The sequence below is a fragment of the Strigops habroptila genome, chromosome 2 (genome assembly GCF_004027225.2).
Source record: "Strigops habroptila isolate Jane chromosome 2, bStrHab1.2.pri, whole genome shotgun sequence".
Classification (NCBI taxonomy): Eukaryota; Metazoa; Chordata; class Aves; order Psittaciformes; family Psittacidae; genus Strigops; species Strigops habroptila.
In genome coordinates, this window is record NC_044278.2 from 34,071,581 (window position 1) to 34,085,297 (window position 13,717).

The 13,717-nt window shown below is 41.1% G+C and overlaps 1 protein-coding gene across 2 annotated transcripts in view; it reads left to right on the forward strand.

Annotated features, from left to right (window-relative positions):
- Window positions 1-3,423: 3,423 nt before the first annotated feature.
- The window catches only part of TRAPPC10 (trafficking protein particle complex 10), a 43,192-nt gene continuing 32,898 nt past the window's right edge, over window positions 3,424-13,717 (forward strand). For both annotated transcript variants that reach the window (XM_030476476.1, XM_030476477.1), the window contains exons 1-3: window positions 3,424-3,694; window positions 11,834-11,915; window positions 12,596-12,731. In XM_030476476.1, coding sequence (XP_030332336.1) covers window positions 3,604-3,694; window positions 11,834-11,915; window positions 12,596-12,731 — 309 coding nt within the window. In that variant the 5' untranslated portion in view covers window positions 3,424-3,603. The remainder of the gene's footprint in view (window positions 3,695-11,833; window positions 11,916-12,595; window positions 12,732-13,717) is intronic.

The following is a 13,717-nucleotide window of genomic DNA, read 5'->3' on the forward strand; positions in this document are numbered from 1 at the left end:
CCAGTCACTCAGATGCCTCCTACATTAATCTGCTCCTTTTCTTTACTGCACCTCAAAGTCAAGATCCATCCCGGTGGTGACCTACCTGGGCACTAAGCCTATTGCTGTAATAGAAACAATAATGCTGATACTCAGAAGCAGCATTTGTCCAGGCTCTTTCTGGCTATAAACTACCCCAAGTTCAGCTCCTCCTCTCTCACTGATTCATCATTTAAAGTGCAGGTATAATTCTCCTCTGCTAATGTGACTAGGGAAAAGCTTCAGGCACCTGATAACCAGCAAACTGAAATGATTAAGAGAATTCGCTAATTGCTTTGCTGAAGAGAATGTGTTGCATGCATGAATGTGATTTTATCTTGCCAAGCATGTAATGTTGAAAAATTGGAGAGAATGGTAGCACCATGGTGGACTCGTGTCTATGATTGGGTTTTGTGGATAAAAAAATTAATGTTCACTGAAGACATGTATGATTTCGGTAGAGATAAAGAGCATTTTAAACATTGACGTAAAGAGGTACATTCTACTTGCAATTCAAGTGATCCCTTTTTCCTTTTCCCATATTTTTCCCAAAAGGAAAATTTCCTCCATTTCCAAATGCAAGGTAAAAGCACAAATTGTCGAAGTCCCAATTTCCAAATGCTTTATTTTTTGTTCTGTATAGTTTGCTATAAAAGATCTACTTCTTCCATCAGAGACCAGTCAAATTCACTTTCAAGTATTTTTGGCAATTAATTACCTGAGAACACAGAGAAAAGTCATCCTTAGTCTTCTGGATCTTCTTGATCTATCTTCTTGCCAGTGTTAATGTTTTTTTTTTTTTTTTTTTTTTTTTTTGGGGGGGGGGGGGGGGGCAGGAGGGAAGATGGTTTGGGAATAAACCACAAATGCAGATGCATTTGCTTCACTTCCTATAAAAACAGCTTTTATTTGTTTAACAGAAACAGCTATGCTGCAACTGTAACAACTAGTGAGAGGTGATTGAATGTGTATGAAATTCTGTGGTGATTAAAACTTTAATCCCAATGAACTACTGGCCTTAGCTCTAATCTCTGAGAAAGGGGGACAAGCACTCTACAAGTAAGGAGAGATCGTTGGAAGAGATTCCTGCTTATTTGACTTGGGTTTGCTCCCTTTCCTTCCTGTGTTGTTTAGGACCTTGTAGGACAGACTATTTGACAGATGCATGACATGAGTTACTTTGGAGCTTATTGGAACGAATTTATCATTTTCTGCACATGCACACAACAGTGTTTTTCTGTTTCAGTAAATCACGTATTTGCCACCTAGTTATTACTTATACTGTAAAATGATGTATAAGTGCTGTCATTTTTTTTAAATAAAATTGTGCCATGACACATCTTGATTCATAGCACTAAAGTAATGAAAAAGTCGTAGCGCCCAGCTGCTCACCTAATCCTGAAAAATCCGATATAACATTTTATTGTGCTGTGTAAGATTCTTAGTTTTGGCCTTGTAAGCAATTTTGTATTTGTGCCAAAGAAACAAGTCTTGTTACAACCAAGGTGAGAGAGAAGTTCTGTGCAAATGCTGATGAAAATACTCACAGAATTGGAAACAACCATTAATCCCCAAAGCAAAATAGTAGAGATAAAACTAGGAATATTCATCTGTAGTATGAAATGAAACATGTTACAAGGATGCTGTAATTATTTTTAAAACGACATTTTAAGCCCAGGAAATAGGGGTAAGGTTTTGCTGAAAGAAAAATCTAAACAAATTGACTTCTGGAAATACTTGAACAGAACACCCAAACCACCTCAGCACAATGTCACTGTGCAATGAACAGTCATGAATGCACAGATTATTTATAGTCCTACCTTAGATTACATTTGGTTTTACACGTGTATGCAGTGTTGTGGGTATTTTTTACCCATTGTGGTAAACTACTTTCAGTATGCTCTTCTACATCTTTACTTCTATCTGAGATAGTGAGTTTAAATCATCTAAGTTTAGGACTTTTGATTCTGAAGAAACTGCAGATGACCAAGGAAAACAGTAGATTTATTAAACACAAGGAATAGGATCTCAGTGTACAGTAAAACAAGGGTCAATTTTATGAGAACTGAAGCCGGATGCAACTAATAAGATCCAACAGAAGTGCAGTATCTTGTTATGTCTATGCATTTTAAAACCCTACAGTATAAACCCTTGAACTTTAAGGGCCTTATTCACTGATGTACTCAAACTGCTATGCATTGCTCTGGCATGGAAATATACTTATGGTTGTGCCTCCTTTGCATGAGCCAGTTTTGCACTTGCACCTCATTCACCGCCACTTACTCATAGGCCCATGCTGTGTGCTCTTTTCTGTTCCCTATAATCCTCCAGGGTCACACTCCATACACACAGCTCCTTGCCCTTTCTTGTTCATGATTTCCATGCTCCAAGAATGTAACTAGTGAATTATAAGGTCACCCATCTGTTGCCTGATTCCCTGTGATCTGTAAAGCACATCTTGAAGATGGCCTGCAACAAAACTGCTTAAAGTATTTGAGGTCAGTGGAAAATATGATCTCTAATGCACTTACTCCCATTGAGCCAGCCGAGCTGTAAGCTCTAACAGCCATGGGAATGACCTAAGCTCTGAAGCATGTACTACAGAGTCACAGAATCACAGAATGGTTTGGGTTGGAAAGGACCTTAAAGATCACCTAGTTCCAACTCCCCTGCCATGGGGGGTTTCTTTTCTCTACCTAGGCCGAAAAGAAGAAACAAGCTCTCCATGCTGCCACAGGGGATTATTCAAAGGTGGCAAAGAGAGGTTTAAATCCACTTGTGAAAACTGGCAATGCATCTGTCGTACAAACCCATTTCTTCTGGGCCCAGAGCAACCACAACTTATCTGTCCTGCGGCACTAGGACTGCCGGTCATGGCACAGCCAGGCCCCCCTCCCTGCCCTTACAGGCCATGGGCCGCTGCCCACCAAGTCCAGCAGAGCCTCACGGAAGTCCTCTAACAGATTTAAATAAGAGATTCACGCCGTTCCCGCCGGGTGTCAGCGAACCAGGCAGACCGGGGGGCTTTTTCCCGCAGTCTCCTCAGCACCGGCAGCCTCTCTCCCAGCGCCCTGAGGTTCCCTCCGGCCACCTGTACCTTCGGGATCGCCGGCGGCCCTCACAACCCCGCCCGAGAAGGGCTGCCCCAAGCTCAGAGCGGGGCGGAACGGGCCGGCGGCACCTCAGCGACCGCCCTTTCCATATCCTTGTGGAGCGAAGAGCGGGGCTGCACCTCACCCGCACCGCGCAGCCACGCCCGGCGCCCCCCGGCCCCGCGTTTCCCCTTTATTTCACCCGTTTTCCGGGTTAACCCCGCGCGGCGGCGCCGGGCCCGGGCGGCGGCGCTCCCCGGAAGCGGTAATGCTCAGCCGGTGATCCAGGAAGCGGATGAGCTCGTCCGCCTTCCCCTCCGGAGCGGCGCTGCGGGAACGTGGGGAAGGGGGTGGGGGGAGGCGGGGGGGGGGGCACCAGCAGGCCCCGAGGCGGAGCGGCCCGTCCCAGCCTCCCCGGCGCAGGGGGAGCGGCGGCGGCGTTTCCATGGCGCCGGGCGGGCGGGGGAGCCGGGGCTGAGGACCCCGCCTGCTCATGGACCCCGCCGCGGCGGCGGCCGCCGAGGAGGAGGGTAGGGAGAAACCCCCGGTGATCTACACCATGGAGAACAAGCCCATCGTGACCTGTGAGTGCGCCCCCCGCCACTAGACAGGCGTTAACGGTCGCAGCCGGGGGGGCGGGGGCAGCAATGGCCGTCCGGAGCAGCGCGGGAGGCCCTGGCCGGTGCCCCTCTCCGGGCCCGGGTGGAAGGCAGCCCGGGGCGGTGTCCGGCGGCGGGCGGGCCCGCAGGGGCTGTGCAGGTGGCTGGCACGGCGGGGAGGCGGCAGCGGGGCGAGGCGAGGCGGGGAGAGGCCGTGTTGGAGGGGTGCTGGCGCTCGGGCAGAGGGACACGGCGCCTACAAGGGGCTCTGATGTCCGGTTTTGCCTCTTTACTGGTGGTGTGCACCCCCACCCCCCCCTTAATGGCAGTGAATAAACTTGGTTTTATGTCACTGTGTTTCAGGGCTATAGTAAATAACAAAACCTAATGACATGCTTACAGGTGTTTAGGGGAAGGGATTCAAATATGACAATAAATCTTAAATCCCAAAGTTCTTGCCAGCGAGCTTCGTGTAGTTTTGCTCTGGGTGAGAGAAGTCACGAGGAGTAAGATATCCTCTGTGGTGAGGAGAAATTCCCACTGATGGATTCCTACTGACATTATAATTTAATCTTTAACTACTGTGCTTTGGTTTCATTGCTGAGACAGTTTATTTAACAAACTGGATCATGTGGTTCCAGCGATGAATTATTTCTTTTAGGTGTCAGAAGCAGGCAGCTGGGGTGTGTGCATGCTGGTCCCAGTGTAAAATGTGAACTCCTATGCCCTTACATATATAGAGAGTTGGTTGGTTGCACACAAAGTCCACTTAAGCACGTGAACTAGACTGGACATGAGGAAGCATTTCTTTGCCAACAGGCTGTTCAAACACTAGAACAGGGTTCCTAGAGAGGTGGTCGAGGCACCAAGCCTGTCAGTGTTGAAGAGGGTTTTGGACAATGTCCTTAACACCATGCTTTAGCTTTTGGTCAGCCCTGAGTTGGTCAGGCAGTTGGACTAGATGATCGCTGTAGGTTCCTTCCAACTGAAATAGCTTGTTCTATTTTAAGTACATCTATAATGCTCTTACTAAAAAAGTAAGGTGAATGAGATTAGCGTAAAGAACTTTGCTTTGTTTTTTAACAAAAGGTAACCAGTGACTGTTCATTTTTAGTCAAAAGTATCTCTATTGATGACATAACAAACTGTGTGTTTGCACTTTATCACTGAAACACTGGCAATGCTTTATGGGCCTGTGAAATAGAAACTGTTACACAGGTGTGTGTTGTCTTACTCTGAAGTCAGCATTTATTGAGGATTAAGGCCTTAGACTGAGTTGATATTTAGAAAAAATATCTAACCTCATAACTATAAAATTATGGAACTCGGTGTGTTTATATATTTTCTTCAGACTATAAACATGCTTTTGTCTTTCTTAGACTTTTTCCGTTTTTATGCACTTCATAAACTGAAGTCAGTGGTTCTTGTATTGAATCTTCTGTACTCACCTACTCTAAGACTTTTGAAATCCATTTTGCTACAGATTAAAAGTCAGAAAAATGTACATATCGGAAACATCTGGAGGATATCGTTGCCTTCCTTGTTGTTATGCTACTGTTCACGCTGTGGTGGACTGCTTTTTAGATTTGCTGACTCTATCCTGTATTCAGAATTGGAGAATCTGTATGTGTGTGGTGCATGTCAGTCTTTACTGTTCCTGTACGATTTGAAGAAGGAACGTGTCTTTCAGTCTGTTGAAGTACATGCAGTTTTACGTCAGGCTTGCTTTTTTTCTTGATAAATGCAGAAAAGAACTCTAGCCTCTTTGTGCAAGGAAATTTTGAAAATTCTGAACATTAAATTTCATCAGATTTCAGTCAAACCCAGTTATCTGATACTGAAAATAGTATTATTTCATACATTGAGTGTACTTCATGGTTGCAAAATGTTTTGGACATATCACAGTACGGTATGGTAGCAGCATATTTACAAATGAGATATGAGGTGAATCTTATGTATCATTTGTATACATTGCTCCTGTACTGAAGGAATAATTTCTGGTGCTGTGAACAAGCATGACAGTAGTATATTTACTAGAATGGCTTGGTCTGAGACAGCCTAATTCAGAAAATAAGGCTAATTGAGCAAAAGTGCTCAGAGATGACCTCTGCAGTAAATGTAGTAAGGGTGACTTGCTCCCATTTTTAAACTACAACATTTGCTTTTAATGGGGAACGTGTTTTGCTTTAGCAATTTTAGTTTCCCTTTTTTCTGTCCAGAGAAGTGAATACTTAGAGACCCTAGTATTTCAAACAAATGCATTAAAAAAAAAATACTTACTTGAAGGAAAGCTCTTCTAAGCATTACATTGCCAGTGATTTATGAGGAGATGAAGCTTGGTCTTCCAGGGAAAGAATTGTTGGCTCGGTATTGGTCTGCTGGCAAACACATTCAAAGCCACGATATTAGAAGCTGTCAACAAATACAGTTTATCTTTTGTTTAGTGGTTCCAATTTCAGGCAGTTGGAGATGTCTGGGATAACTGCCCCACCTAGCCAGGTGCACATGAGGGGAAAAGAGACCTGCAAGGGGATGCCTAGTGTTTGATTATATGAAGGAAGAGTGAAGGTTAAGCGAGGCTGTATCTCGGAACATAAGGATTTCCTTTTTGCTGCAAGATTTAGATAAATCTCTCTCAGGTAAATATTTGTGTTGTGAAATATTCCTGTTAACTGTTAGGGTTTATTCTTAATAAGGAAGAACCGAAGAGAGAGTTCTGTTTGGAATGAAATTTACTTTGAACACTGTGCATACCAGAGATGTTTTGTAAACAAATGACTTGAAATAAACTTGACAGTATTCTGAAAGGTATGCTTCTTTGTTAGAGACACTTATGCTTTCAGCTCTGTGAGTTAGTCTGTATTGTAGCAGTAGTTATTTTCTATTTTGGTATAATCCTGAATTCAGCACTCTGTATGTACGTACAGGCTTTGGCCTATAGAATAAAAATGGCGGATACCACGTAGCTTGTATATTTGATGCCAGTTGCAAATGCAGTTTTTGTAACTACTCTTCTCATGTTGGTACTGCAACTTAATATTTGTCCTCAGGATTTTTATGTAGATAGTTTTAATGAAGAGTTTAGGTTAATAGAATTCAGCTTGGAAAACTATCTAACCAGAAACTTCTAGAGACATTTTCTCTAGGCAAACAGACAGCTGTGTTTTGTAAGTGTAGAAAAAGTAGTGTATTCACAGAAAGATGGTTTTCCTGCATGGTTTTTTCCCTTTTCTCAAGATGGCAGCATCCCGTGCAGTATTAAATAATTTTTGTCAATTAGGACTGAGTGCCGTGATGATTCCTTTCCAAATTAGTTTGAATGGTGTTTTTATACTGTTGGTCTTACATATGTCATGAGAAGCAGCAGCATATTCTTGTTAGTGTTAAACCCTTATTTTACAGATTTAGTAGTGAAGCAGTAAGTAAAGATGTAAAGTTTTAGTAAAAGGATTTTTGTCTGCAGGCTACCAGTGAATCAGCTAAGATTTTTATGTAGCAATTAAGCTGTCTTGTGTTTTGAACTTAGACCTCTTTTGAACATGAATCTGGACTGGGGGGAGGAGGACATTTAGAAGAAACAAATACGATACACCCACCAGCCTTCCAAAACTTCAAGTGGATCCACTTTTAATAGGGTAGGGAATTATGAAAAAGATTCATAGCAGAAATTTTAACCAGTGGAAGCAGAAGTGTGATCAGAAAGGTTAGCTGTGACTGGTGTTTGGGGTCAAAAACTAAACAAAACCACACCAAAGTGTAGTTTTAGCACTGAGCTTTTTTAAAGGCGTTTGAAGCCTTTTATCTCAGTTGACTGGGTTTGTCATTGGCATCAAAGGAAAATATTTGTCTGCTTTGGTCAGCTGACCTCAGGAGTTTTCTTTTTGCACTGCCTGTGTAACTTAGTGGGTTATACTGTGGTGACAAAGCCTATAAGTTTTCAAGAAGTTTGGAAACTGTTAGAAAAAAAATCAATTATTGGAGATTTTGGCATTTTTAAGGCAGGCATCAAACCACAACAACAGCAAAAAAAAAAAAAGTCAGGATTTTATGGTTCTTTTTTATCAAACAGCTGCTACAAAGAGTACATGTTCCTCTTGGGAGTCCTGGTAAGGTGGTCATTCTGATTCTCATATCATTCCTGAATGGATTTGCGACAGAACAAGCGTCCCAAACAGGGGTAAAGGAGGATGGCTGCATTGACTTGATCTACCAAAATGTCAGGGAGAAAGACAGAGAAAGGAATCATAGAATTGTTTGGTTTGGAAGGGATATTACTTGTTCCAACCCCCCTGCTATGGGCAGGGACACCTTCCAGTAGACCAGGTTGCTCATAGCCACATCCAGCCTGGCCTTGAAGACTTCCAGGGATGGGGCAGTCACAACTTCTCTGGGCTGCCTGCTCCAGTGTCTCACCATCCTCACAGTAAAGAATTTCTTCTTTACATCTAATCTAAATCTTTCTTTCAGTTTAAATCCATTACCTCTTGTCCTGCCCCTACAAGCCCTTGTAAAAGTCCCTTTTCAGGTTCCATGTAGGCCCCCTTTAGGTACTGGAAGGCTGCTGTAAGGTCTCCCTGGAGCCTTCTCTTCTCCAGGCTGAACAACTCCTGCTCTTTTAGCTTGTCTTCATAGGTCCATCTGTCAAATCCAAGTCTCCCCAGTTTAGAGACAAAGATGTTGTGCAGGACAATATCAAATGCTTTACACAAGTCCAGTTGTGATGATGTCAGTTGCTCTTGTCCACCAGTGCTGTCATCCTATTGTAGAAGGCCACCAAATTTGTCAAGCACAATTTGCTCTTATGAAGCCATGTTGGCTGTCACCAATCACCTCCTCATTTTCCATGTGCCTTAGCATAATTTCCAGGAGGATCTGCTCCATGATCTTGCTGGGCACTGAGGTGAGATTGACTGGCCTGTAGTTCCCTGGGTCTTCCTTTTTTCCCTCTTTAAAAATGGAGAAGAAGGGGGAAAAGGAAAATATAGGACCAATAGCATAAATTTTTTAAAATTAGTAGTTTGAACATTCATGTGGTCTGGAGCTGTATTTTTCTAGGATATGCAGTCACCTCTGCATTACTCTGCAACTTAAATAAGGAGTGTTTTGGCATTAGATGCCATTTTCAGTTCTTGGGTAATGTAGTTTTCAGAATTTTTCCCCAGGATTAGGTTTATGGCTGTGAGGTGCTCTATAGAGACGCAGCCTCTCCTTGAACAAAAGAGGTAGATAGTTTTTACTTAGTTTACATGATGAGATTTTACAGCCAGGTTCACAATCAAGACTCATTTGAGTAAGTCTTGTTTCTCTTTCACCTGACCTGGCCATCTTAATATTCTGGATGTCAGTTTGGTAGACATCAAGTCTTTGAAGGTCATAGAAATGTTTCTAACATAGGCTGTCTGATTTAGGCTTATCATAAAACCCTTTTAGGGTTCTGTTGCTTTCTTTGCATTTGATTTCTGGACAGCTACCTGTTTGTCTGAATTTGTTTGCGAAGTGTTTAGAGAAGTGGCAAAGGACATACCTTCTGAACTTTGTAATGTGGAAAGAAAGGAAATGTGCTGTGTCCTTTGTTCCTTTTCTCCAGAAGTCTTTCTTTTTAATGTATATAATTTGAACACTACCACTTTCTATTATTATTTTCTGGAATAGCAAGGTGCTTAAACATTATCGTTTTGTAGTTCCTCTATGTTCTAGAGTAGCCTTTTTTACTTGAGATGCTGAATTCTGAAACTTTCTTGCATACATTGGAGAAGTGGTGAATGCTTCATTTCTAGCAGTGACCAAGGCGAGGCTGGACAGTGCCTTGGGCAACATGACATGGTCTAGGGTGAGGCATCCCGGCCTGTGGCAGGGGGGTTGGAACTAGATGATCTTAAGGTCCTTTCTAACCCTAACCATTCTATGATTCTATGACTTTTAGGTACAGTACAGAAAGTGCACTTTGTTATGCTCCCAAGGTAAAATACAGGGTTCATTCTTTCAGCCAGGCTCCAAGCTTTATGAGTTATCATTCTGACATGGTGGTCATGTTGTTGCTAAATCACTAAGCCACGTTTCACTCTCTATGGGCAGTAATGAGTTCCAAATCAATAGACTGTTCTCCATGGCCTAGCTTATAGAGAGGTTGTAACTTGATATAAGACAGCATTAACAATATGATTAACACTTGTTTCAATATTCGTTTTAGACTTTGTTTATAGTCTTAATAAGATTTGGTATGGTACACTTAGTTCACAGCACAGGATGAAGGTGAAGAGTCAATAACAAAGTGCTTTCTGGAGACATAAGGCTAAAGCACTAATAGTAGAGTGGGGTTTTGTTTGTATTTTGGTTTTTTTAACTATTCTAGAAAATTGTATCATAGAATAGTAGCTATTGTGGTCAGACATCAGAAGAGCTGCTTTTGCTTGTTCTGACATTTAATCAGACTATCAGACTTTTAAGGTTGTTTATTTTAATGATGTGGTGATAGAATTATGCTAGTGGCCAGTAATCAAAATAATACATATGAGAAAATTGGGGAGAGGTGAGTGGACTAGAAAAGGGTTTTCAAGATAAACTAAAGCATGCTTAGCTACTGTGGAGGTAATGCCAGGCTGTGTGCCAGGAGATGAGATTGCGTGGTGCAAGGGAGAAGAAAGGGTGTCAGGTACTTCTCCAGCCATAGCTTCCTGAAGATCTTTCTGTTCAGGTTGGGCTCTACGATGACAGATTGTAAGAAGAAAACAGGTGGAAAACTATGAGGAAATAGCAGAGTTGCCTATATGCCTCTTAAAATCTTAAATAGAAAAGGGTCCTGGGGAAGGGCGGGGTGGAGGGAGGAGGGGTAAGAGTAGAATCTCCACAGGAGGAAATAAAGGACTTAGAATTAAATTGCAGTCTTCAGTAGAAGAGAGTACAGCTAGCGAATGATGTGACAGTAAGGAAGAAGTGCAGGGAAGGGAGCAATAGCTGTGGTCAGTCAGGGCAACATATGGATGAGAGATTTAATAAGTGATACTGTTAAACTAGTGTGGGCTAGCTCATTCTCCCAGATTTATAGAGTGTGTATGACATAACAGATTTTAGAATTATGATCAAACGCAGTGGTATGTATGTTTTCGACCTTATTCCCTTCTCATTTGGATGTGTCTGTTTGTCAGATGTCAAATGCCTTGTCTTCTGTTTAAGAATCATGAAAGACTCTTTTGGGCATTATGCATTTTCCAGTATGGTTGACTGGTCAGTTTGGATTCAAACATGTCTGACAAAGTACCTTACTCCAGAGTTTACTATCTCTTTGCTCAAAGATGCTGGTAACCATCAGAAGCTGGAAGAACTTACTTTTAAGCCTGTCTTGTCGTTGTCCTCCCTGTACCCAAAGGAAAAGAACAGAATTTAAGAATTGATGTTCATAGGCTACTTGATAATACATCTTTTCCATATGGTAGACCTTACATTTTGTTCCATTTTGTGTGTAAGTAGCTACTCCAGTGGTGTTGCATTTAATGTAGTTGTTCAAAGCCCAAGTGAAGAAAGCTGTATGTAAGAAATTCTGTATGGGGCCAGTTCCAGGGGACCCGCACCATGTTGACAGACCTGATTTTTCTGAAGAACAGCATGGTGGTCAGGGAGCTGCTTCATATTAAGAGCAGCCCCAGAATGATGCAAAGAGAGGAATCAAACCCAGTAAAGCACAGAACTGTGCTAATGGTAATCTCCTGGCAGTCCCAGCTACGAAGGGACATGAACCACTGTCTAACCAGTCATCAGGCTAAATTCTTGAGGTTTTTTTTCATACATGTTGTTTAACCAATGACTCTGGCTACGAAGTTGCTTGTTTAGTTAGAATTGGACCAGCTATTTGGATGATGCTCTCTTTGGTATATGGGTTATGTAGCTATGTGGAAAATTATAATAGGAAGTTGTAACAGTCTGTGTGTTATGTGCCTTGTTAAAGTGTTGTGTTAGATTGTGAGAACATGAGACTTAAAAAAAGTCTAGTTCAGTGTTAGACTCCAGTTTCCATGTAGCGGACAAAGTTACATCTTTTTAATGAAGCAACAAACATTAATAGTATATCTTATTAATCTCTTTTCTATAATTTGCACAGGATGATAGATTAATGTCTTTCACTTTTAGGTGCTGGAGATCAGAATTTATTTACTTCCTTATATCCTACGCTTTCACAGCAGCTTCCTAGAGAACCCATGGAATGGAGGAGGTAAACTTGCATTTTATTCTGTGATGTTATTTCATTGTGTGTTTTTAGACTTGGGTAAGTGTGTATTTGCTGTGCTCTGAGAAGCTCTTATAGCAACTGACTAGAGGAAAAGAGAACTTAGGTAGTCGAGGTAAATGTTGTGCACATCAGGATGATCATTTCCACACCAGCTATGTGGAACTTCACCTAAAGAAAAATGATAGTAATGCTATGTTTCTCTTTTTGGTTTTGTGGTTTGTGGGTTTGTCTTGGCGTGTGCTTTGATGTGCTTTGGCAGCCTTGTTCTGAAAGTGATAAGCTTTCCTCTTAGTGAAGATAGAGGTGGAATTTACATGGAATTAGGTGTGCTTTCCTGCAAAAAGTTTGGTATGGCACACTTTTCTGATTGGAAAAAAAAATATTTGGTAGATTTTCTTACTTGGAATTTTCTACTTTCAATGGTCCTAGAGATACAGGAAATCTTTTACTGAAAGCTGAAAAGCTTTTAGCTCCTGTTCTTGCAGAAAGGAGCATCTGTCTCATCGCAAGTGATACCAAATTTTAGTTAACTTTATGCAAACTGCAGTAAGGGTAGTTTGTGAGTTTCCAGTACTAGAGTAAATAATTCCCAAAATGCATGTTCATTTTTGTATTCTGCTGTGTATGTGTCATCCATTAATTTTAGTTTTTAAACTTTGTAGGTCTTATGGCCGTGCTCCGAAGATGATTCATCTAGAATCTAACTTTGTTCAGTTTAAAGAGGAGCTACTACCCAAAGAGGGGAATAAGGCTCTTCTGACTTTTCCCTTTCTTCATATTTATTGGACAGAATGTTGTGTAAGTATTAGGAAAGCACCATGAAAAACTGAGTACTTGGATTGAAAAATGAAATGGTTTTGATTTTCTGCTTGTACTCTCTGGTACTTTTCATTTGAATTTTGTGCTTGTTAGAACAATTAAATCTGCATTGCGTAAGCATGAATACCCAATAGTATTGGAACCAAAACTTAGTCAGCTTGGGTACTTTTTGCCATAAGCAGTATTTCTTTGTAATGTTGTTTGACACTAAGAGGACAGGCCTTTGAATAACCTGTTTTCAGTACTTTGTCATGACAAAACCCAGGATCTAACAGTGTTACTGCAGTAGCACAGCACACTTGCTTCTTAATACAGAAATGGCCAGAGTATTTTAGTTATTATCTATTCCTGAGGTTAAATTGTAAGATAAGTACTTTTTCTTTAGTTCATCTTTCATGTGTCATATTAGTACATATCAGAAGTCTAAACTGAGCAAGATTTGGAATGTCTTAATCCTGTTTATCTACAGTTCACTGCTTTTTGCTTGGCCTCTGTTATGAATTAGTTATCCAGTTGACAGGCAAAGGTGACATCTGAGCTGTGACCAAACAAAAGGTATCCAAAACAGCCTTAAAAGTTGTCTGAATTGATCTGTTTAAAACCAACCAAGAAGCCAGAAAAGTGCCGAACAATGCTTTTGGGGTTTTTTAAATTTTATTTTTAGGAAAAAGCTTTTAAACTGATTAAGATTTGGGCAGTGTTAGAAGGCACAAATATCACACTTCTGTTACTATGTGAGAATAAAACAGTTCAGCTTTGTAGTTAGAAACATGTTTTTGTTGTAAAGTTCAAGAGTGTGTAAAATAACAAATTATGTTTTAAGATCTTAATTTTATTAATTTAAAGAATGATAGTGTACCAAATACTAAGATGAATTTATTGTTAACCAAAATACTAGAAATAAATTAAATTCAAAGACCAAAACCTTATTATACTTTCTCATTTGATTTCTTTCAGTAAATGAA